The 23,439-nt window shown below is 50.6% G+C and overlaps 1 protein-coding gene across 3 annotated transcripts in view; it reads left to right on the plus strand.

Annotated features, from left to right (window-relative positions):
• Positions 1-527: 527 nt before the first annotated feature.
• Positions 528-23,439, plus strand: part of LOC122532785 (dachshund homolog 2) — a 182,866-nt gene continuing 159,954 nt past the window's right edge. For 2 of the 3 annotated variants that reach the window (XM_043661873.1, XM_043661874.1), the window contains exon 1: positions 529-2,267. In XM_043661873.1, coding sequence (XP_043517808.1) covers positions 1,486-2,267 — 782 coding nt within the window. In that variant the 5' untranslated portion in view covers positions 529-1,485. Of the gene's footprint in view, positions 2,268-23,439 lie in introns of all 3 variants that reach the window. The other variant, XM_043661875.1, reaches the window with a different exon arrangement.

Raw genomic sequence — 23,439 nt, forward strand, 5'->3', positions numbered from 1 at the left:
CTCGCGTCTGCGTCTGGATGTCTCCGTGTGTTAGTCGCCCCCGGAATCGTCCCGGTCGGCATCGTCGGTGCGCGTCGTCGGTGGCAGAGGTTGTTTCGTAGTGGGGAATACTCGCTCGTCCCGCCACCAGCCGAGGGAAGGTTCGAAAGGCGTCGACGGTACGAGGTTACCGTCCAATAGGGAGAACTGCCACCCCGGTGGCTCCGCCAACCGGATAGTCGGTTGCGCGCACAGAACGCCCATCCTCCCCGTTCCTCGAGCTCCCACTGATGTTTTTATTTATTACATCTGTGACTGGGTAGGGAAATACTCCCGACTCGACCGAGAGAGCGTTTGCCACTTTGAGAACGAGCGACGCGCGTCCCTGCGAGTTACCGCCGCAGCCGCAGCCGCTTTCGTCGTCGTCGTCGTCGTCGTCGCCGTCGCCGCCGTCGCCGCCGTCGCCGCCGCCGCCGCCGCCGCCGCCGCTGCTGCCGCCGTCGTCGTCGTCGTCGTCGTCGTCGTCGCTGTTGCCGTCGCCGTTGCCACCGTTGTCGTTGTCGTCGTCGTCGTCGTCGTCGTTGTTGTTGTGTTCGTGGTTGTCATCGTTGCTGTTGTCGCGATTGCTATCACTCGCGACACCATCTTCATCCTCGTCGTTGCGTCCGCGGTGTACGTCGTGGTCGTGCGCGCCGCGCGTCACTCGTCGACGCGTCAGTCCCGTCCTACCGATCGTTCCTGTCTCGTCGACGACAGGATTTGGTGTTCACACGCGTGGTCTCAAAAGCAACGAACAGCCACGCGCGACATCGCACATCGTCTAGTCGTCTATTCAATCGTGTGAAACAGTTCCATCAGTGAAGAGAAAAGCAACTACGCGTCGCGCAGCAAAACTCGTGGTTGGTGAATCGTTGAACGAGGGGCAGCTCGGCTGCTCCTCGAACGAAGCCGACCAGCATTACGCGAAACACGGACCTGTCCGTAACGAGAACGCAGCCGAGGTCGAGGCTCGTATCGAGTGACAGCGGTCAATTGTCATGGACACTGTTATTCGAGTGGTTGTGCACAGTGAAGTTGTTACCAGCGTACACGGTCCAACGTACTCCGTGAGACGCGGCAGTTTACCCGAGTGACAGTGACGCTTGCGAAGAGCCGAGATTCCTGTGGTCAATCCTGGATCGACGAGAGCTTCCTCGTCGGCTGGTCTTTCGTCAGCCGAACGAGTTGGAATCGCTGCGAAAAGAAGGAGAGATCGGTCTAGTATGCGTTGACTCGTGCTGGTACTCCGAGTTTCTCGTATCTCGTGGTGTCCACGTGGCGAGAACCACGTCCGGGAGAGAGCGAGAGTGAAAGTAAGAGAGAGAGAGAGAGAGAGAGAGAGAGAGAGAGAGAAACGGCCGAGGAGGAAGAGGAGGAGGAGGAGGAGTTCTTAGTGAAAAGGTAATAGAACAAATTCTATAAGGAACGTGGTCGATAAGAGAAAGACGCGTGTCCTGCGGTACGTCGATGGATCACGGAGCGATGGATAGCTCTTCCGACCACAGCAGCCGCGCTAGTCCCGTAACCGGCAGTCCGAAACATCCACACAGCCCGTCGGCTCAGCAAGGTCAACAACAGCTTCACGGGTCGCAGCATCAACCGCCGCCATCGCATCAACAGCCTCATCCGCGAGACCAGATCCGCGAGCAACAATCGCAACAGCAACAGCACCGCGGCGTTCCCACGCCGGGATCGCCAACGAGAGGCTCGCCACCTCAGGGACTTCCGTTGAGTCCGCCGCCTCTTTCCGCCGGAGGAGCGCCCGGTGCACCGCCAGGCATGGTACCCCGTATGCCAGGCCTACCGCCACCGGGTCTCGGCTTGTTGGGACAACTCGGTGGCATGCTCAGCGGTCATCATGGCTCGCCGCTCGAGTTGATGGCCGCCCATCACGCTGTTCTACCTCCGAGATCGTACAACAGTCCGCCGCCGATCAGTACCAGCGATCCCACAGCGAACGAGTGCAAACTGGTCGATTACCGCGGTCAGAAGGTGGCCGCGTTCATCATCGCCGGGGACACGATGCTCTGTCTGCCGCAGGCGTTCGAGCTCTTTCTCAAACACCTTGTCGGTGGCCTGCACACCGTCTACACGAAGCTCAAGAGGCTCGATATAGTGCCGTTGGTGTGCAATGTCGAACAAGTTAGGATTCTCCGTGGACTCGGAGCCATCCAGCCGGGCGTCAATCGATGCAAGCTGCTCAGCTGCAAGGACTTCGATATACTCTACAGGGACTGCACCACGGCCAGGTAAGCGGAAATAGATCGTTGCTATTTCCAGTAGCAGCAGCTATCTTCCTTGACTGAAAACGGGCAACGAAAAAACGACCCATCGATCGCACGTTCGAACCTTTCTAAACCTGGTGTACCATCATTCCGTACGATATTGCCCTCGGTCTCCCGATCTCACTACGACGCAACGATCGTACGGACCTACCACCACCTACCGTTGTTTGTGCGCTTTTTGTAGCTTCTATTGCCGAGAACGGAAGCTACGATCCTCGCGTGTATTAATAACGCCCGGTGTCGCCTCTGGGCAGCACTTTATCTTCGGCCAGCTACGTTCCTTACCGAGCTACCGGTCGACCAAAAATATTTTAATCGCGCGTTACCATCATCTCGACACGTGCTCCGTTTTCTTTTCCCAACTAAAAAAGTTTACGAACGATTCTTCTCTCGTCGTTCATAGCCCAATCGTTTTTCATTCGTTGTCTAGAAATTTTCTCCATTTTTTTCTCTTCCTTTAACTTCCTTTTATCTTTTGCCAGTAGTATTTTTTTTTTTTTTTTTTTTTTACCATCGATTCCGACGATTCGTTTCGATTTATTCTCAATCCTCGCCGACGCTATTTACGGGAAAGGAAGCTGTGGTAAAGGCACGTGCCCTTGTATCTGGAATTGTCAACGGGCCTCCGTGCCAACAGGTGTCCCTTTCACGGCAGTTTCTCTGAATGAATCGTCCCCACCGACGAGACAGAGAGAAGTGGCTGTAGTACAAGCTTACCCCACCCACGAGTCAGACGGCAGACGAAACGGAATGGTAAACGGAACGAGGGGATCCGGTGTTATCGGCGAAATTATTGTCCCTCGACTTTAGAGTCTTCCTAGATGTCCTGCATCCCAGTACATATTTTTCCTCGTTCAACTCGGCTCGCCTTTGCTTTCTCACTTTGTCAAATTGTCGCGCTTTGAAGTCAGGAGTTACCCGGAAGGGATCAAGCGTAAGACGCGGCGGACACGATCGCGAAACGGTAACGTCGGTGGACAATAGTATCGCGGCGACTAACGCGCAGTGGCAGTCACAACGGAAACGGATTCAGCGCGACACAGAGAGGGCGAAGGAGAAAGAGAGCCGAGGGATAGCGAGCGGAGGGAACGAAGATGGGAAATAGAGGGACAGAGGGAGAAAGAGAAAACAGGAGAGAGAAAGAGAGAGAACTATAGGGATAGGGATCCAAATAATCCGAGTCGTAGTCACAGAACAGAGTTGGCCGAGCCGTCGGCTCGTGCGCGAGCCCTTCTTCGCGCGAATCTTTCCCCTCTTTCAGAGATCCGCAATTCTCGATCGAACTGCAATTCTCGACAGAACCGATCTTTCGTTTCGTAAGTTGTCTCATCTAGTAGATGGCTCTAGTGGCTCGTTCCATCTCGTAACGTTTCCACATTTTTTTACTTTTCGATCAAGAACGTCATAAAATCATCAGGTACGTAATTGGTCTACGATGTATGGGAATTGACGCGGTTCGTTCTCTCGGCGAATACGAGAGAAGAGCGGTGCTGTTCGAAAATCGATTGGAAAAAACGAGAGGGGACAGAGGGTGGATCGAGGGTGAATTGGGGGGGGGGGGCGAGAGAAGCTGTGAGGGAGGATCGCCAGGAAAAATCGGATGATTAAGAGACCACGGTATGGTTCTCTCGCGTGTGCGGTCCGGGATGGTTGGTCGCGTGTACCGGTGACGTCGTTACATTCTGATAATGCACGGCAGTGGTAACAGCGGCAACGGCTACACACCGATGTTCCATCGATGGACCGTTGGGTCCGCGCGCACAGTTACACGGTCCTCCGGCCGTGGCCAGCGCGCTTCTATCGCCATCGATGCAACAGCATGCACCGAGAACCGCACCGATAATTCAGGGGGATTTTTCTTGCGGTTTATAGCGTGGCACCGGCTGCGTTGCAACGCCCGCTTCCTCGTGTCCAGCCACCGTGTTCTCCCCCGGACTCGACCCCGTGTTCATCAACCCTCGGACTAAGGCTCGAAAATGCACAATCGTGGACTATTGCCTACGCAAGAATCGTCACCGGATCGGCGAGGCTGGTTTCATGCTCCTTTCTCCTCCGATACGGCTAATTGATGCCATATACTTGCGTTCGCTAACGAGACGTTCGCCAATTATCTTCGTCAATTTGCTGAATTCTTACCGAGCAGCGCGGATCGTCCGCGAAACGTCCGCGTGTCCCGAATTGCGTTTCATCGAGACACGACAGAAGACGAAAGAAGAACGTGCAAGCGCGCGAGCGAGAAAGCGAACGAACGAGCCGCAGAATGGCGCGCATGAACGAGATTTCCTCGTTTCTGTCCTCCTTCCTTTCCTTCTTCCTTCCCTTAAATGTCTTTCTCGCCGCCGTACGCGTAACTCACGAACGCGGCAGGATACGTGGGAGTGCGCGCGGCCCTGGACTATAATTCTATGCGCTATTAGCCGTTTAATTATAAAATTGTGCATAGATTAATTGGCTCCCGTAATGGCCCTAACAATGTACAGACGCGCACTCGGAGACTAACGGAGAGAGAAAGAGAGAACGAGTAAAGAGAAACGGAGGAGGGTGGCAGAGGAAGGGGAGAGATGGAGGGTTGGGATGGCAGGGAAGGAGAGTCTAGTTGCATCGGGGGAAGAAAGGCGCGAGTGGGAGGGCGGGAGGAGGAGAGATGGAAAGAATACGCTCGCGAAGAAGAGAGACAGAGAAAGAGAGAGAGAGAGAGAGAGAGAGAGAGAGAGAGAGAGAGAGAGAGAGAGAAAAGACCAGGAGGAGGGTTGCAGCGTGCACAAGGGGGGAAAGGAGGAGGAAGCATCGTTATTAATATTTATTTCCTTGGCTCGTTCCTCCCAGCTCCTCTCTCGTTGTTGCCGTGTGCTTATGCACAATCGCGTCTCGAGCTACGCGATTAAATGGGTACGCGCTTTCGAGTTAAGCGCGCGCGCACGCGTATGGAAAGTAGTACGATTTCCAAATCGAAGCGGAAAGGAAAGGAGGAAGAGACTGGCAGGAGCCAAAGACCAACAAGGCGAACAACAAGGAGAAGCGGAGAAACATCGTTTCGTGAAATCGTGTTTTCCCAGTGAGCAATTATTTCCCCGGCTCGAGTACCAAGTTCCCGTGGTTGTTCGCGACGATCCAGCCCCGATGCTTCCATTTATCTGCCGCAGAGAACTTATCCGCCTGGCGATTGTATCGAATACGGCAGCTGGCTCGGCCGCTCCGCATTTTTTTTTTTCCTCCTTTTTCCTTCTACACAGTTTCATAACCCACGCGCGCTCAACCCTGGCCCGCTAGGCAGCTTTACGTTTTTAAGAGCTTCTATTATTGTCCGGCGGGGGTTGCTTTTGACACAGATACGCGCGCATTTTGTTGCAACACGGGCGCTGTAACCAACCTCATCACGGTCTTTTTCTATCATCATTCTCGGTCCGATGTTTCCCCGTTGCACATCGCAACGTTGGTTACAGCTCACATTTTTTTTTTTTTTTTTTCCTTTTTTTTATCACACGCATCGTTTCATTGTTGTCGACCAGAATTTCATGCTGGTGTACGCGTTTCCCGTTAATGAGGGCGCGCGATTCTCCTGCTTCCAGCGTTTCTCAACGCACTGAAAACACGCTGCAGTTCCTTCTTCGACGAGAAATCGATTCCGCCTTCGCTGTAAGTCCGCTGTCGTGCTTTCTTTCGAACGCTCTTTCGCTCCCCTTCGTTGAAGTTGAACCCCAGTCAAGTCGGTAATTCTCGGTAATTAATAATCTGCAATAAGTAATAATCGAGCCAGTAATCCGGCCGGTGCGCCGCGACAAGCAGCCTCCTTAATTCTAGATAATTAACGTAAAGACAAACAAGAAGGATTAACCGAGCCTTCTGCCTCTCTTTCCATTTTGCCATCATCTCCGGCCTGTTGTCTCTGTCGTTCGTTTTCCCGACAATTTCCTTTGCCTCTTAATTCAACTTTTCTCTCCAGCAGATAGTCCTCGGTCCTTTCGTTCTTGCCCGTTGAACATTTTCAAGAATTATACGCTGAATTCTTCCTCGAGGAAAGCATCGCGGTCGGTCCCATCTTTTCGTGGAAAAACTCTCGCGAGGCCACGAACTCGGTGTCGGTGGTGGCCGGGATCTAATAATAAACGCCGCAGACGATGAAATCGTTGCTCGCCGATAACGTGAATTCATAGGATGGCTGGCAAGAGGGGCGGGGAAGCAAGAAGGAAGTCGAACGAAAACGCCTGTGGCTAGGATCGCCGATTCCTCGCCGTGCAGCTTGATATGAATGCAAGTCATCTCGGGGTCGGCATTGTATCGTAACGGCGCCAAGCTCCCGTTCCGTGACTCCTTGTCTTTCTTCTGTTCGTGCCACCGATCATCCGCGACATTCCCATTTACCCCGGTTCCCGAATTTTTGTTCCATCGAGTCGCAATGTTTCGCGGTGTCTCGTACGGTTTGCTCATTGACGAACAGTGAACAGTGTCCGTTATCTGAAATATGCGCGTTACGATCTGGAAAGTTCGTTCGTAGCATCGTGCTTCCGGTAAAAAAAACAATACGAATTCTTTCGTCGCATTTAAATGCAATACGCGCGTCATGTGAAACGTTATTACGTATTGACTTTGTTACACTATATATAGAACAGAGTCGTTTATACATACAATAAACTATGGCGCCTATGGAAAAGTAACGAAGGAGATGGTGAATGGGCGTGACGCGGCATTATTAATTGCCGTTACCCAGCCAAGTAATGAAAGAAATATTTAATTTAACTTAAAATAGCTTAATTAAAAATAGATTTTGTGGGAAAGAAAAAGAAGAGAGAATGGCGGTGCGAGGAGGAAGAAAATAGTCGAACGAGTTCGAGGAATCGCGTATCGGCTGGTAATGAATTGAGCAACAATTCGATATTCAGGTACAATAGGCTCCACTGATAAATAAATTTAATTTAAATGATTTACTTCCTAATTAAATAGATGTAATACAGGTACCTATCTGTAACGGATTTAAAACAAAATGGGTACATTAAAATGTAACAATTTCATTGAAATATAATATCAAGACGTAATGAAGTTTACATAACGTAGAAAATTAAACGTACTTTGAGCGGGTAATGAGTAGGTAATGTTCGATTAGATAATGTAAAGTCACTATCGAAGCACAAGATTGAGAGTTCTGCGGGTTATGCTCATACGTTACTGATTCGTGACGTGAAAGATGTCGATTTGATTACTATAGTTGAAGAGCAGAGTATTTATAAACCAGTGTTGATAGAAGGAAACGATCGTGGCTGTATAGTCTTTTCAAACGCGGTATTTATAACCACAAGGATGCCGGAAAGACGTTGAAAATGAACTTCTCAACGACAGAGTCACCTGTTCTTCTTCCTTGAAATTAATTCATTTGCTTTCAATCGCGGACACGAGAATTCCATAAAACGAACGGTGCAGCTCCTGTTTTAATCCTTGACTTTTTTCATCGGGTCAGTGAGTTTGTTGGAACTTGGCGTTCTTAGAGCGATGCGAGTTATGCCTCCTACATAAATATGTATTTGCCATGTGCGCGAAGTCGAGCTTATATCTTACAGAGCAGCATGTGCACGAGCAGGGTTGTTCGGTTCGAGTAAACAACCACGACGAGACCTTTTTTCTTCTTCGCGAAACTAGGCGAGGCTCCTGATCTCGCGTCTCCTCGCTCCGCAATCCTTTCTCGGGGCGCAAGGGGTTCGAGTATCGTTGAAATCGCAACGTCCACACCCAACATCTGTTTCACGCGGCCCGTTATTTTTCGACATTGTTCGAGCGAGCATAAATCATGGCGGAACACACGCGGCCGATGGCGAATATTTAGCGCCAGATCGGTCGGCTTCTTTCAACATCTCTCGATGTTATCGCGATCGCGTAGATGGTATCGGTGGCTCGACGAAAAGTGGACGAATGTTTGGGTGATCGATCGAGGGTACGATCTTACCGGACGCCTCGATCGGAAAGGACGACAATCGTTCGCGTATGTCGAAACCAGCTGGTCTGAAACGTTATGGCAGTTTGTCTTCCGTTAACGTCTCGAGCTACCGGCCGAACACCGGCGAAAGGACGGAGGACCTCGAACACGGAATTCGCAGTTAGACGGAAATCGATCGTTTTGTAGGAACTGGTGACCCACATTAAAACAGCTGACTGCAGGGAGACCCTTGGGTATCTCGTTCTTTCCCCTGGTCCTCCATCCTCGTCGTATCAACGAGGCCTACCCTTCTAGTCGAGACCCTTCTCCCAAAAGACAACCTCCTACTACCGTGACGCTCCTCTCGACATTTTTGTCGTACTTAACACTCAACCCTCTCTGCTTCTTCCATGTCAAGATTCGCCCAGCTTGAAACCTCCTACCTTCGTGCGCCACGACTCTTCAAAGCGAAACGAAAAATAGTCAAGGCAACGGCAACATTTGTACGGGAGGGAGGGGGAGGGGATACCACCCCTTTATAGTCGGTTTTGTAATTGTACCGATTATCTGGCGGATTGAACGAGCTGCTGTGCGTACGAGTAGAAAAGGTGGCCGGTTGAACAAGGCGGAGCAAGGGGTGGCGTTGCTGGCCGAGACAGGAGGAAGGCTGCCAAGGGGTGGTATATAAAGAAGGAGAGAGAGAAAGGGAGAAAGTAAGAGAGAGAGAGAAAGAGAAAGGAGGAAGAGACACGAAAGGAGTGTGAGTCGCAACGGTACTCGGTAATTTCGAGTGATTCGTGGACGACGTCGGCGAGCATATCGCACCCCTTTCTCAAGAGAGGGGTTTCGTGCGCACGGCAGCCACTCGAACTCGTTACACACGGTAATTAAACGACGCACGAGACCTCCCTGGTAGACGTTCGTTCGGTATTTTAAGCTACTGTTAGAACGCGCGTCCATAAAAGTATTCCCTGTTATCGTTGGCTATGTATTCTCGTACAGAGACAGAGACAGAGACAGAGAGAGAGAAAGAAAGAAACATGGATGCGAAACTAATCTTCCGATCAGTCGACGAACCAGGATCCTTCATCGTTCATCGTGGGACTGAAATCCCATCTCGAATTGGGAAAACGGCAGCAAGTCCGCGTATACGAGTCAACGATGCCTCCGAGACTGTAGTGGAATCGAGGGGTGGAGAAATTGTCGAGAAGGAATCGGAATTTCCATAGCGCATGGCGGATTCTCGGCCGCCTGGCTCGAAGCCACTCATTCGGTAAGCTGGTAACATCTTGACGGACGACTGTAATCTAGTAATCTGGTAGCAGGCAGAAGGATAGTCGGCAGTATATGATTGGCACGATTTCGCACAGTACGTACAGAAAGAGGCCCTGAGACTCGCGACCCACGAATGGAAGGATCATGTCCGTATCCACTTGGGATTCTCCGTCTGCACTTGTAGTCGGCGGGTTTATTTGCCAGTTACCGAGGCGAAATCGCTACCAATCGAGGCCGTTTGCTTGGCTCGCGTGCCGCCGAGTTTGGCGCAACGTCGCGCGTCAATCAACGCTAGCCCTCTCACGGACTCCCACGAGTAACGATCCCTGTACTTCGACGTCAGCCCGATCTTTCGTACATGGACGCCCATCGTGATAGGTCCCGACATACGTACAGCTTTTGAAGGGAAGCCTCGTCTCGAGTCGACACACAGTCTGCGAGTCCAAGTCGAACTCGAAGTCAGAGTCGTAGTTGCAGTCCAAGTCGGCGTTTGCCGGCTCGTCAGACGTCGTCTGAAGGAACCATCTTTACACGCGTGCGGTCAGTTCGCGTGTTGCACGCACCCTTTCGTTTCTCGTTCCACCTCCTCTTCTTTTCTACTCTCGATTTGCTATTCTCGATTTGCGCGATCTAGCCTCGTTTTCGTCTGCTCGCCTGCACGTTTGTCGTTTTCCTTTCTTCTTTTTCGTTTTGTGCGAATCTCGGCGTTTGTCGAGCTTCGACGTTAAATCTCGCCCGACTCGAGCGGTGAACTCTTTCGCAAAGGCGTTGTGAAGCTCGCGCGAAACGTAGATCCCAGCGTGGTTGTTCTATGATACGAGCAATCGAGATAATCGCCAGTGACGTGTAATTATATCATTGTGCCAAATTACCCGGCGGCGTTCACGGTCGTCGTTACGGTTGCGGATCCTCGAAGAACGAGGCTACGAGGTGTTATTAACCGTCGACGTTGATACATCTAGTCTTGGCTCGCAGTGGCGCGAGATGCATCTCGCATCGACGTCAACGTTCGTTCTTCATTTCTTGCGTTAGTCCTGGGGGGAAAAAATGGGTCTGGGAGACCAAAAGAGAACAATCTCCGTTGAACTTTGAACTTTGAAAAACTCTGCATGATAAATATGGAATATTCCTCCGAAGTTCAAGTCAAACAATAGCGTATCTGATAGTAAAAAAAGAAAAAGGAGAAAAAAAGAAGAGACGCTTCGGTCGTGGCAGTTATTGGGACATTTACGGATTGCCAGGTGTCGGTTACAAGAGATGCGATCGACAGTGAGCATAGACGTGTAATTACGAAGGGTTCGAGTTCTCGATGCGGTCCGCTATTTATCAACGTCGTTCATTACCGCGTCCCCGAGCACTCTTCCGTTTAACCGAAAGAAATTGGGGCCGATCTACGCTCCAGACCGGTTGAATTTTGCTTGAATGTCGAGGAATCTCGTTCAATTCGAAATTTCACAGTTTTCCGAATTTAGAATTCGTCTTTTAGTTGTGACAAATATTTCAAACTGATTCATTTCGTATCACCTTGAACTATGAACGAATAACGTTTTTCAAATTGCTAGTATGCAACAACTCTGCAACGAATGAAAACAAAAGAGAGAGAGAGAGAGAGAGAGATATCCTTATGGCGATCGCTATCTGCTGACACGAGCCATAAAGTACATTTTAATTCGAGCGCAGCGCGATAGATAAAGCACGAACGAGCTAGGTGAACCCGCGTATTTAAGCCCACGGATCGCACGTACGGACAATCAGACTTGCAAAAGCGGAGCTTAATTGGCCTCTTAACAGCGCGGGACGATGATTAATTGGCGCGAAACCGGTCGCAAGACTCTAGGCACGAACTCTGCTTACCCGACCCTCGGCGACGACTTGCCCGAATCTTGGCGAGATAACCGAATCTTGGGGCGATGCGCGAACGTCCGTTCGTGATGTGTGTCAAACTATAATGTGTGTCTAACTCGCCGTGAGTAACTATCCGAAGTTGAGAGCGACGAGAGAACGATTAAGTAAAATACCGATTCGCACGATTCTGTACGGTAGTATCCGAGTCTCTGTCTGTTGCCTGTTCCGTTCGCTCGAACGGTTTCCACCACGCCGTGAACAAAGGAGCAGAGCAGCTCCTTGTCTCGGTCGATCGTTTTCTTCTACGATAATTCCTGAAAATTCCTACCTTTCGACACGGCCGGCAAACCGAACCTTCGATACGTACGCGATCTCTCGCGAGAAGGAAAAAGCAGTCCTCGAGCGGTTTCACCGGCGTCCTTGGCTGTGCACGTGTTCGCGCCGACGATTCTTCTCGACGGTACGCGTTATGAAATTGCCTCGCGAAAAGGTTCGTAATCGAACCGAACGGATACGAGGCGACGACTTTGTTCGCCTCGAAATACCTCGCGATAGTTTCTCGATATTTTTTCGCGTGAGGCGACGAAGAAACGCCTGCCTTTCGGCTAATCGTTGGCTGCACTGGCAACGACGACCAACGCCACGACGAGGGTTAAGACGACCAGGGTGCTCGCGTATTCTTGCCTCTCTCTCTCGAGAGAGAGAGTTGGCAAACAAGCTGCCGTTAATGAGGCGATATTTTAGTTTTTGAATAACTGACCTAACCTGGACCAGACACACGTCGAACCGGTTTCAACGAGAGTCTCGGCTCTGTCTACCAGCGGGACCATGTGTCCCTTGTTTCCTCTTTTGTCCATCCGTTTTGCCATTCGTATCTTCCCAATTTTATCAAGCAATGCGTTACGAATGTTTCGCGTTTTCGTGGCGCCTGTCAACGCGTCGACTCCTACCTCTCAATTAGTTGTTTCATCGTGCGTCGTTTCCGAGGGGAAAAAATCGATGGCTCGGGCACAGAGTTGTGGACCTGGGACGAAGGATGGTGAAATCGTGAAGATAAGAGGAGGGAGTAAAAGCGGAATGCTGGTGATGGGGAAGAGATACAGCAAGAGGATATATCGGATATATCGACGAATCGGAATGAAAACCAAACAAGTCTTCCCTTCGCCTCGCGCCTATTCGTTTCTCGCAATAATTGATAGAATAAATTAAATCATTTGTCTTGGCGGGAAATTAAAAAGGTAATTTATATACGGCGAGGGTCGGGGCGTACCTGCGCCGAGTCCGACGACTGGGAGCACGAGAGCAAGAGAGAGAGAGAGATAGATAGATAGATAGATAGAGAGAGATAGAGAGAGAGAGAGAGGCGAGAGACAGGAGACAAAGAGACGGCTGCGCACACCTACACACGCTGGCTCGTTCTCTACGAGAGGAATTGGACGCGAAGAACGGTGTGGAAACGGGTCTCAGGATGCATCGGAACATGGTGCGCGGGATTACCACCACGGGAACGACGAAAGGGACGAAACGAACGATGAACCTTTTCGCGGAGGAACGATCGGACACGGGGAAGTGGTTGAGAACAGAGACGTAAGGGGGGGGGGGGTAAAGAGATGCGAAGAAGAAACGAAACGTACGCGCGGCGCGGTGGCTCGTTTTGTTTTTGGTCCGTCTTTCGATTTATTCCGCGCTGATGAATCAGGTGTGGCGGCGCTCTTCTTCTCCGTCTCTCTTTCGTCTGTTCAGCGAGGAGCCACGGGGTCGAGATTACTTTTGTGGGCGGGTCGCTTTCTGTCAGTGCCTCCGAGAGGGTATATTCAGGTATAGAAACTCTTCTCGTACGTTCCACTCGGCCGTGCATACCTTCTGCACCCGTGACTCGTTCAGGGACCCGGAGCGCGCACGTTCTCTCCTTTTCGTTCCTCTCCGGAGTACGTTCCGCCTGTTTAAATTGGAACGCGAAACGCAAACGCCTGGCGACAAGCATCGGCGATGCGCCGCCGAAACGCATTTTCGTCGCGTCGAGTCGCGTCGCGTCGCGTCGGCAACCTCGGTGCGTGGCTGTACCACGTGTTTGAAATTGCGATAAAACGATGTTTTGACAGATGAAGCGGCGCGTCGCGTGAAAGGCCGGAGGCCCACCGCCTCACCCGGATCACTCGTAATCGCGGCCATACTTTCGCCGTGACTACTCGGATCGACTCGCTGCACCAACATCCCAGGCGCCGCTAACGATATTGGCTTAGCCGCTTCGTTCTGTGGATCATAGCGGATAAACAATCATTCCGTTTGCATCGCCGAGAGCACCGGCTAGAGCCTTGGTTCTGCTTCTGTTCGACGATGCGAAACGAGCGGATGGAGGCCAGTTTGACGGGCCAGCGTTCATCCGTGGCAACAGCCTTCTGTTTTCTCAGACGAACAACGCACTCGTAGGGATTCCAGTCTCTCGAATTTCTCTCGCCGACGATTCTTTTCCTTCAAATCGGAACAACTTGAAATGAACGGAGGAATCGAAATGGAAAACTGTCTGTGGCGCTTCGATGGTTCCCAAAGGAAAGTCGGCATTCGTGGCTGGTGGTTGAAACAAACGGCAGTGAGAGTGAGAGCGGACGGAGAGGAATCGGAAAGTGGAAAGGAGAAAGAAGAAACAAAGCTCGGTCTCTCGGCGGCAGCGACGGACGATTTGTTCGCGCCGCGGGAGTTCGGCTTAACGAAAATAAGCCAACTTCTCACATAACTCACTGGGGACTTGGCTTTGGGGCCTGCTACACTCTCCACGTCTCCGCGCTAAACGAACCAACAAACGAATACAAATAGAAATCATTAATGGGTTTTGTTTCACGGCTCTAGGCTCTCCGGCGAGAGGGCAGATAATGATTCGTTAATGATTCCATTGGGTTAGCTGGCCTCGGATAGAAGTTTCGGTTTCTTTCTCGGCCTGGGAACGTTCTTTTTTATTCGTTCGGCCCACATCGGCGCAACGCATTTCGATGGAACGAACGAAAGATTTCACGCGGCACTGGTAAACGATTCGTTGAAACAGTGGAACAGCGGGGGCGAAATTCGAAAAGGAAATCTCAAGTTGGCCGATTCATCGTACGGTGATTTTCCACGTTCGGCTCGATCGTTGATTCCGTTCGAATCTTCGAACGCGCAGTCGAACGAGAAAGAAAGAGAGAGAAAGAAGAAAAAAAAAAAAGAAAAGAAAAGAGAAACGAACGCGTGGAAAGGGAAGAAGGTTGATATTTAACGCGTGACATCGAACGAGCGTGGTCGGCTTTGGGTACAGTCGGGCTTTCCCACTGGAAAGCTAAAGCGGGAAAGCGGCGTCGTATCGATCAATGACACGAGCGTTTCGAACAATGCAACCCCGTTTCTCTATTACGGTCATCAGTCATTCGGTATAAATATTAAATTCGCTAAAAAACTGGCCGACGCTGGGGTCGAAGTTGCATCGTCAGCCGAGTATACAATAGGCGGGGCCAGCTGATCGACATCGTCGATCGAAGGGTCCCGATCACGGGAGGATTTCTGCGTTCCTAGAATCGATCCCGTTCGTTTTACCGCGCGCCGGTTGAGTTCAGTTTCGATTCGTCGGACTTCTTTTTTCGACAGCCTATCGACGCGCGCGAACCAAGCTCTCTCTCCCGATTTTGTTCTTCCTCTTAACGCTCCGCGTCGCGGACCGAAGCTTTTTTTTTTGTTTCTGCACCATCTTAAACATCTGTCTCTCCCTACGAACGAACGAGAAGCAGATTCTTCTGGCTGGTTCCATTCTTTGCCGCGTGTTTCTTCGTCCACGATCGACAATGAGCGAGGAATCGTGGCTGCGTTTTTCCTTCGACGAGCAGCCGACGACCAAAGACGGGCTTCATTGTCGCCGTAACGGGGAACAAAACTAATTTCGCCAAAGAGGTCTTGGCCAAAGGGAGGTATTGTCGGTCCGGAGAAACGGCCGTTTAGCGCTCGATAATGAAGCGTATCTCGGTTCGGACAGGAGGATGAAGCGCGTCCGAGCTGCGCACACCGAGCACTCCTCTCGAGTGCAGATTCGAGGGTACTCGAGTCGGAGGATCGAACCAAGGACCGGTCGAGAAGAAACGTACCAGTCCCCATTCTGGCTGTGGACAATGCGTTTGATCATTGTAACGCGTCGCAATTACGTGTTCGTGAGTGCGGATCAAAAGAGAGAAATTTATCGGCCCTGGGGAGAGAAAAAGAGAGAGAGAGAAAGAAAGGGAGAGAAGAGCGTGCTATTTTTCGTTTCTTCTCTCACGGCCTCTACGCCCGATCTTTTCCTTTTGAGTCTCTCTCTCTCGCACTCGGCAGAGAATGATCCCTCCCGTGACGGAAAGGAAAACAGGAAGCCAGATGGAGGATCGAAGCGCGTTAGCGTCTAACACGTTGGCGGTAGTCGGCGAGTAATCGCTTTTGCAGGCATACGCGAGCACAATGAGACTCGGCATTAATTAACGAGGAAATTAGCATTGCCGGGGTTAGCGAACGGCAGTGATTACGTTTTAATGATAGCAACCATCAGTGCAGTAGGAACAGTAGCAGGCGGCAGGTACCAGATAACAACGCGACTACGATTCCTCGGGTTGTTGGCTCCGCGTCGAGCGACTCGGATCTATCTAACATCTATTCGTATCTTTCGCGTTTTAGCTTCTCGCTTCGCCTTGCCTCTCGTCCTGTCTTCACCTTTTTGAATCGCGAATCGTGACGATCACCACTTTCTCTCTCATCTAACTTTTTCTTCTCTCAGCACTTATCTCTTTTTTTTCGTTATCGCAGAGAATTCGGCGAAAATCGGTTACAAGTTTTCTCAGACCATCGAGTGATTTACGTTGGCGAAATTCTTAAATATACGTCGAAAGATCAGCAGACACGGAGACACGGAAAGCACGGTGTGGCACGTGCGCGTCAGAAAAATGCGACGCGAGAAGGCAATGTGGAAAGGGATCGGACAGGGACGCGATAGTGGGGACGACAATGCCGGACGAGAAAAGTCACGCGCTACCAGCTGGATGGACGAACAGAGAAATCTCGCGGTGCTCTTAATTAGCTTCCTTCGCTAAAGGGGAACGTGGCTGCGCGTCTCGCTTCGCGTTGCCTCGCGCGCTCATTAGTATACATACGTACGAGAACACGTCAGCCGAGAATACGTTAACACGTACGCGGTTACACGCTCCGATCTGTTTCCGTCTACCGAAAAATCGGACTGGTTTCTACACGTGGAGCTTTCTTGCAATTTCGTCGTGATCGTCGATCGTCCGTCAGAGCTGTGACTGGACGTTGGTTCGGCTTTTTACTTCCAGATTTCTAACGAGTCGAACGAAACGAGTTGAAGGAAATTGAAGCGCCAGATAATTAACGGACACGTCACTCCGGCCTGGGTATACCTAGCCATTTCGGCTAAAATGGTAATCAGTCAAGATTGCCTATTGCTTCGTCGACTATTTAATTAAACCAGGTCACGGTGACTCGCATTTTGCTCGCGTTCCTTCTTAACTCGCCATAATTCGGGAAATAAGTCGGGAAGTTGAGGCGAATCGGCGCACGGGAAACAAATTAAATTAAACAATGGACGACGCCGTGGTCGGATCTCACGAGAGAATAATGTCGTCGAGGACCGTTACGCATGGCGTGCTCCCGATCGAGACTCCGATCCTGTTACTTTTCTCGATTTCCTCGCGCCTTCGTACGCGTACTTCGTTCCGTACGTTCCGCGTGTTTTTCAGTCCGCGAGATAATCGTTAGCCGGTAATTAACGATTACGCTGTCCCGCTCCCGTACGTTTCGTTTCGATTAGATCGAGTACGCCACGGTCGAAGATTTTCCGCTCGCAAGACGGAACGCGCGGTGAGTCGTGCGTAACGAATCGCATGCTGGAAACCTGTTTGTCACCATGTCGTAGACTAGAGGGACGTATTCGCGGAGAAGACCGGAACCGCGTGTCACCGATACACCACGCTTCGCATACATACATTATGTATGAGCGTCCACCTCCTCTTTCCTCACACTCTCTGCCTCTTCTCTATCTCCGCTTCACCTTTCACCGGTCGTTTCCACCGGCTAGCTTACGCGTCGGCCAATTTTCCATCGTCTTTCCGTGTGGACGCCTGCGTTCGATTTCCCCGAAGCCACTCGCGCACGCCCGCTTTAATCCGATATTTGTTGCGCGCTTGTGTCCCCCGGTACTTCTTTTCTTTCTTCCTTCTTTCTTTTTTTTTCTTTTCTTTTTTACACGCTCCGTACCACGCTCCAGCGTACTTGAAAGATCACGTCGCATAATCGCGCCGCGGGTGTCATTCCGCATCCCTCTTGGACGAGAGGTGCCCAATTTCTCGCCCCCGTCGATCGCGCGACGGGTGGCAGACTCTTTGGTTCGCAACAAACGTTACCGCCATCGACAACTGCCGCGGACAAAATACACCCTAAATGTTCCTACGAGCGTCTCTCTTTTTCCTCCCTGTCGCTCTTCTTCGCCTCGTCCTCCACCCCTAAGGTCTCTCGCCCTGCGAAATCGCTTACGCCCCGATTATCGCGGCAAATAGAGCCAGCCTGGATTTTACGCATCCCCGAATTATTTCAGACACGTTTGCACGACTAAAAGAGACGCGCCGGGCGTTGTTGTTCCCTTCTCCCCTTGTTTCCCTGCTGCTCGACGAGATCTCGTCGCGAATGCGATACGGACTCCCTTTTGCCTGTCACCTCGCCTCGCCGCCGCCGATCCTCGAATAATCACGAGGTTCGTAATTTTCAGGCTCTCGAGCCTTCTCGCGAGAGGCCTCGTGTTATACCCTCCTTCTTTCCTTTGTTCGCTTCGGGAAACGAAATGGAAATGCAATAAAAAGTTGTAATCGAGCCAGCGTCGCAGGGCGACGGAACGATATTCATTTCACGGTGAAACGGTAACGTACCTACAGACATCGTTCGCTCTCCATCGCGGATTCTCATTACTCGAACCCGAGAAACGCCCGGCTCTCGTTTAAAAGAGATGGAATTTAAAACGAGTTAAGCACCCCGTTGGAACGACGCCCGTTTCGTTTCCTGGTTGCCGATTTCTTCCATGCGCGTTCTCTGCATCTCTGCGTCTCGAAACGTCGATCGCCTCGTTTGTAAACGAAGACCGATCGGATCGCATCGAGGCGGTCGGCGATTTAACACGTTCGAAATCGGTGGGAATCGGGCATTACGGCAGAGAGACAGGCGTGAAATACTCGAAACGTTTGCCGGGGTTTCAGCGCGTTCGACAATCGGAACGATCGGTTCGTAATACACGCATACGTACGCACGTGCCTGTACGCGCGATCGAACATAGCCCGTTATATTCCCGGGAACGACGCGTTCCTCACCGGCCCGGTAAGGACGTCGTTGCGTTATAATGCGACGTTACACCAACGAGCTGGCGTTTTCGTCGGGTTGTAATTTATTCGAGGCCACCCTGTAATTAGCGGGTAGCCCCAGAGCGTAATATCCCCCACTCTGGCCGCGTTCTCCGGATTCCATTTATCACAAATCAGCAGCTGCCTCTGCAAATTCGTGGCCTCTCGGCTCTGCCTGGCCAACCTCTATTCCGTACCTCGCGTTGGTATTTACGCTTTCCAAGTTGGAGACCACGGGACAGGACGACGACGCGTTCCTGTTTTAATATCACCCTCATTCCCGCGAGATAGTTTCGCGTCAACTTTTCGATTTTCGGACCGTGGAAAATATGTCGTCGATTTTCTCTCTCTCTCTCTCTCTCACTCTGCCGATCGTCGCGCTTGGCTGGAATCGAACGGGAGCAAATCGCCCGGCGAATTCGAACGGTGCTAAACGTCGACGTGCGACAATCGTCGACGAAAGCAATTGAGCGAATGCCTCCAATTTCCTCCCCGTTCCTTTGTCGTCATTCGTTTCTCTGTTTCTCTCTTTGTCGTGGCTGCAGAGGGCGCAACGCAGCAACAGGTGTCCGCGGGGACATTCGCAGAAACGCGGAGGGTGCGAGAGACGGTGGAACGGCGTAGAGGGTGAAGGCCAAAGGGTGGTTCGAGAGCAGGGCGAGAGAATTCCTCCTCTTTATTTATGAGCTTTTTTATTCGACTTGTTGAACGCCTTCCTGCTCTCTCTTTCCCTTTTTTTTTTTTTTCGCTCCATTTCCTGCCTTTCCTCCCCCTGCTCCGTCTCTGTTTTTAATCGCGATTGTCGCTGCGCCTGCTAATTCCACGAAAGTCACGGCTCCGAGTGTCACAGCCGGGAATAAGCCTCTTCGAGCCGGGAGTAAGTTCTCTTCGCAGATGTAATACGAACGGTTCGTGGTCGCAGCAGTCCGAGGTATTTGAAACCACGATCCAGGTAGACGCCGCTTTCAAAGAGACGTAACGAGTGGATAGATACGATTTGGGCGTAATCCGTCAAAGAGTTCTTTCAACGTCCGTCGGTACGATTTATCTACGATCTCCATTAAAGTTCAGTTAACGCCCTCGTGCTTCCCTTCTTTCGCCTACTCGTCCTTTTCTCCTCGCGCTCCCGTTTCTTTTATTCCCCTCGCGTGCGACCACTCTCGGCCTATCTGTTTCCGCAGCATCGGAGAAGCCTCTCGCGTCGTCTTTAACCACCGAGCCGAATCCTGACACTGAAACGGATCCGCCAACCCCTCCCCTCTTTTCCCTCTCTGCTTTTTGGATTTATTCGTAGCTCTCTGAAGATCAGGCTTTCCTCAAAGAGGAGAAGCGTCAATTATGTTCGCGCTTCCGTTGCTCCGGTCGGAGATCATTGGATCGCGGTTCCAAGTTCTTTCGAACGTTTTGTCGCATTTCACGCAACGACGAGCCTCGTTTTTTCGCAGGAGACAGAGCGTTTTAACGTCGGCTAATCTTCGAGTATCTTCGAGTCGTGTTCTTCTTCCCTCTGGTTGTTGCGACCGCTCCCACGAGAGACGATCATTCGACGGGAAAACGGAGCCGGTAGCAAAGCCGAAGCGCAGTCCGAGCGATCCTTTTCCGGATGGCAAAGAAGCGCGCGCGTTCGCGCATATCGTATAACATTACGTTCATTAAAGGCGGACGAGTACGCGTGTACGTGGCTCTTAGTTGGGGGATACATCTCTCGCAACCCTTCGTTCTTACGTTAGACGTAAGCCCCCTCGAAAGCCCCGTCGTCTCCCCTTTCTCTCCACAGCCCTTGATCGTCCCGCGTCACCCTTTCTACCCGCCTACTCGGAAAGATATCGAGTTACTCCCGACATAATTCCGTTAATTATGATTTCGTAGGACGATTTTCCCTCGCGTTCCTACGAGCTTCACGCGCGTTCCGAGAAATTCTTCTTCGTTTCACGGTGCTGCGGAGATCGGGAACGCGCGCAGATCTTGTCCGTGTTCACGACACGTATTTTCGAACGTACGTACACACTTGTGGTACTCTCTGTTCCTTTTTGACGAAATTAAAGGTGGGCGAGTATCCGAAAATTTTAAGTTCGGGTCGGGTCCCGAAAGTTTGTGATACTCGGGTACCTGAAAATTTCGGATACCCGACATCGAAGTTGGGTTAGGCAGCGCATAGTAGAGGTCTTCAATATCACTGACGTCCGACATTTTAATGGCTAATAGAATTTTATTTCACTCAATTTGACAATATGTCTGCACAGTGCAACGTCTTGGACGGTACTAAGTACTGTAAGTACTATTATGTATCGACGATGCTGGTGTTACTCACGGTTGTGGAACTAGAAACGTTTGCAAGCATCGTCACTTCTTCAATTTCGCTGAAATAGAAAGAACTGTCTTCATTTTGTTTCCGAACTCTTCGTCGAAAACTACTCAAGGCTGTTTGTGTCTACTGACGATGTAGCATTTTCGTGATGCCTTAACAAATGCTGCGTAACTTAACACAAAACTGATAGTTTTTTCTATTCCGCATAAATGAAGAAACGCTAACTTATTTTTAGAAAATATACCTTTCCGAAAAGTAATATAATTTACAATTTACTTAATCAATCGAAAATCATTATTCAAGTATCCATTTAACAGAATTCGCATACAAACTGCATTAATTACGTCTTTGAGTAAATGCGGATTGAATACTCTTAATACATCTGATTTTTTTATCATTGACAATGGCAGTAATACTGTAAATGCAATTGAATCCAATAAAGATTGAAGAAAGAATAAGTGAAAACTCCGAAGGATCACCCTAACCCCGATGTAATATTCGGATACCCGAATGTTATAGATTTTAAGGTTCTTGACTTGATCTAAGCACTACCTGTAGGAGTGGGCGGGTACTCGACATTTCGGGTTCGGGTAATTTTCCGAGGTTCGGGTCAGGTTCCGAAAGTTTTGTGATACTGGGGTACCCGAAAATTTCAAAGTCGGGTCAGGTAGTACTTAGGTCGAGTCAGAAACCCTAAAACCTATAATATTCGGGTATTCGATTGATTGTAAATTGTAAATTATATTACTTTTTCGGGAGAGTATGTTTTCTAAAAATAAGTTGGCGTTTCTTCATTTTACGGAATAGGAAAAAAACTATCGATTTTATTAAGTTACACATTTGAAAGAGTAAGTATAAAATCCGATTGAAAGTTACTCGACCGGCGACGTAATGTTTTAAGGTTCCCGACCTAAGCACTACCTGACTCTATTTCGATATCACAAGCTTTTTGCTTTCGGATACCTGAAATTTTCGGGCACTCGCCAACCTTCCTTTAACTCGACCGTTAGCGTCAAGTAAAGCCCGCGACGCGATGTGATACCAATAAGACGGTAGGTGGTAGCAATTTAAACGTCATAAATGCAAAATCGCGCGATGATTGCGTTCATAAAGGTCGGAACGCGTAGTCAGAGGCGGACGTCTTCTCGATCTCCTTCGCTGTTGGCGTCTAACGCACGGAGGTAATTTACATTGATATTTATGCCGTGTCATAACCGGGGCTTCGCCGCCCGCCACGGAACGGATTGGTATCGCTAATCCCCCGTCGTGCCGGGGGGTTGTTTTAATTGAAATCTTACTCGCTGCCTCGACTCGCCCCGACGATTCGCGTTGGGAGTAAGGAGGGTAGGATGCGCGTTGCTCGCGTTCGCGGTACACGAAGGGGTTAACGAGGGAACGCGTTACACGTGCCTCGGCCTTCTTCGTCTACTTCTGTTCGGTTGAAATACCCGTGTACGATGAGAATCGTAGAAAGGGGACGGGGAATCTTATTGTCGCGGGTTCCCCTCGAGCGACGCGAAGAATCAACGTTGAACGAATCTCGTGCTAGCCGCACGCAGGCGCGTACTTACATACGTAATTCACGATGCTCCTGGCGGATATTATTCTGGTTTGGGGTTGCTCCGGCCGGCCGCGCGTTTTTCGGAACGACGAAAGTTGCGTAATTCCGCGAGATCGTCGGCACGAGCCGAAATGTCAACCGCGAGACCACTAAAACGAGAGAAACTTTTAATTCGTTCATTTCGCCGGGCTCAAAGGGTCGGCGAATGAGGCTTATTAAAATTTATACGAGCCCTCCGCCTCTTTCTGCCACCTTATCTCACTCCCGTCCTTTTCTACCCTTTTCCGCCGGCGCAGAACAACACCAAGTTTTCTTCTTTTTTTCGTTTCACGATGTTCGTCGTTAAACGTTTTTCATCCCGCTTGTTAGACGGTACGAAACCAACCGTAATATCTGACCTCCAACTTCGAGAAACATTTTGATTATTAATCTACTGTCTCTCCACGGGTATCACGCAAAGAGAGAAGAAAGATTACGGAAGGGAGAAGTACAGGACCGTGGTTTGTTCTCGAAACGTTAGACGGTCGCCCTTTAATCCTTGAGACAATAGCCAGAGACGTGGAAAGAAAGACAGAGAGAAAGAAAGGAAGCTGTCTCTCGGCGAAGGGTTGCGAGTTTGCATCGGCCCCCGAAGGTCCGTTTCATCCGCGGCACTTTCCATCCATCCCCGCCGCTCTTCCCGGGCGTGCTAATATTTTTCGAAGGGTTGAAATCTAATTTTTTTTTTCAACCCCTGACAGAATTCCCGGTGGTTCGCGTTCGTTTTTCTCCTGCTTGATCCTCGCTCCGTCTCGTCTTACCCGACGGAGGGAAGGGGCCCGATGAAGGAGAGAGTAGCCTCGCTCCCAATAGACATA

Source organism: Frieseomelitta varia, unplaced genomic scaffold (assembly GCF_011392965.1).
Source record: "Frieseomelitta varia isolate USP_RPSP 00005682 unplaced genomic scaffold, Fvar_1.2 scaffold_471, whole genome shotgun sequence".
NCBI lineage: Eukaryota > Metazoa > Arthropoda > Insecta > Hymenoptera > Apidae > Frieseomelitta > Frieseomelitta varia.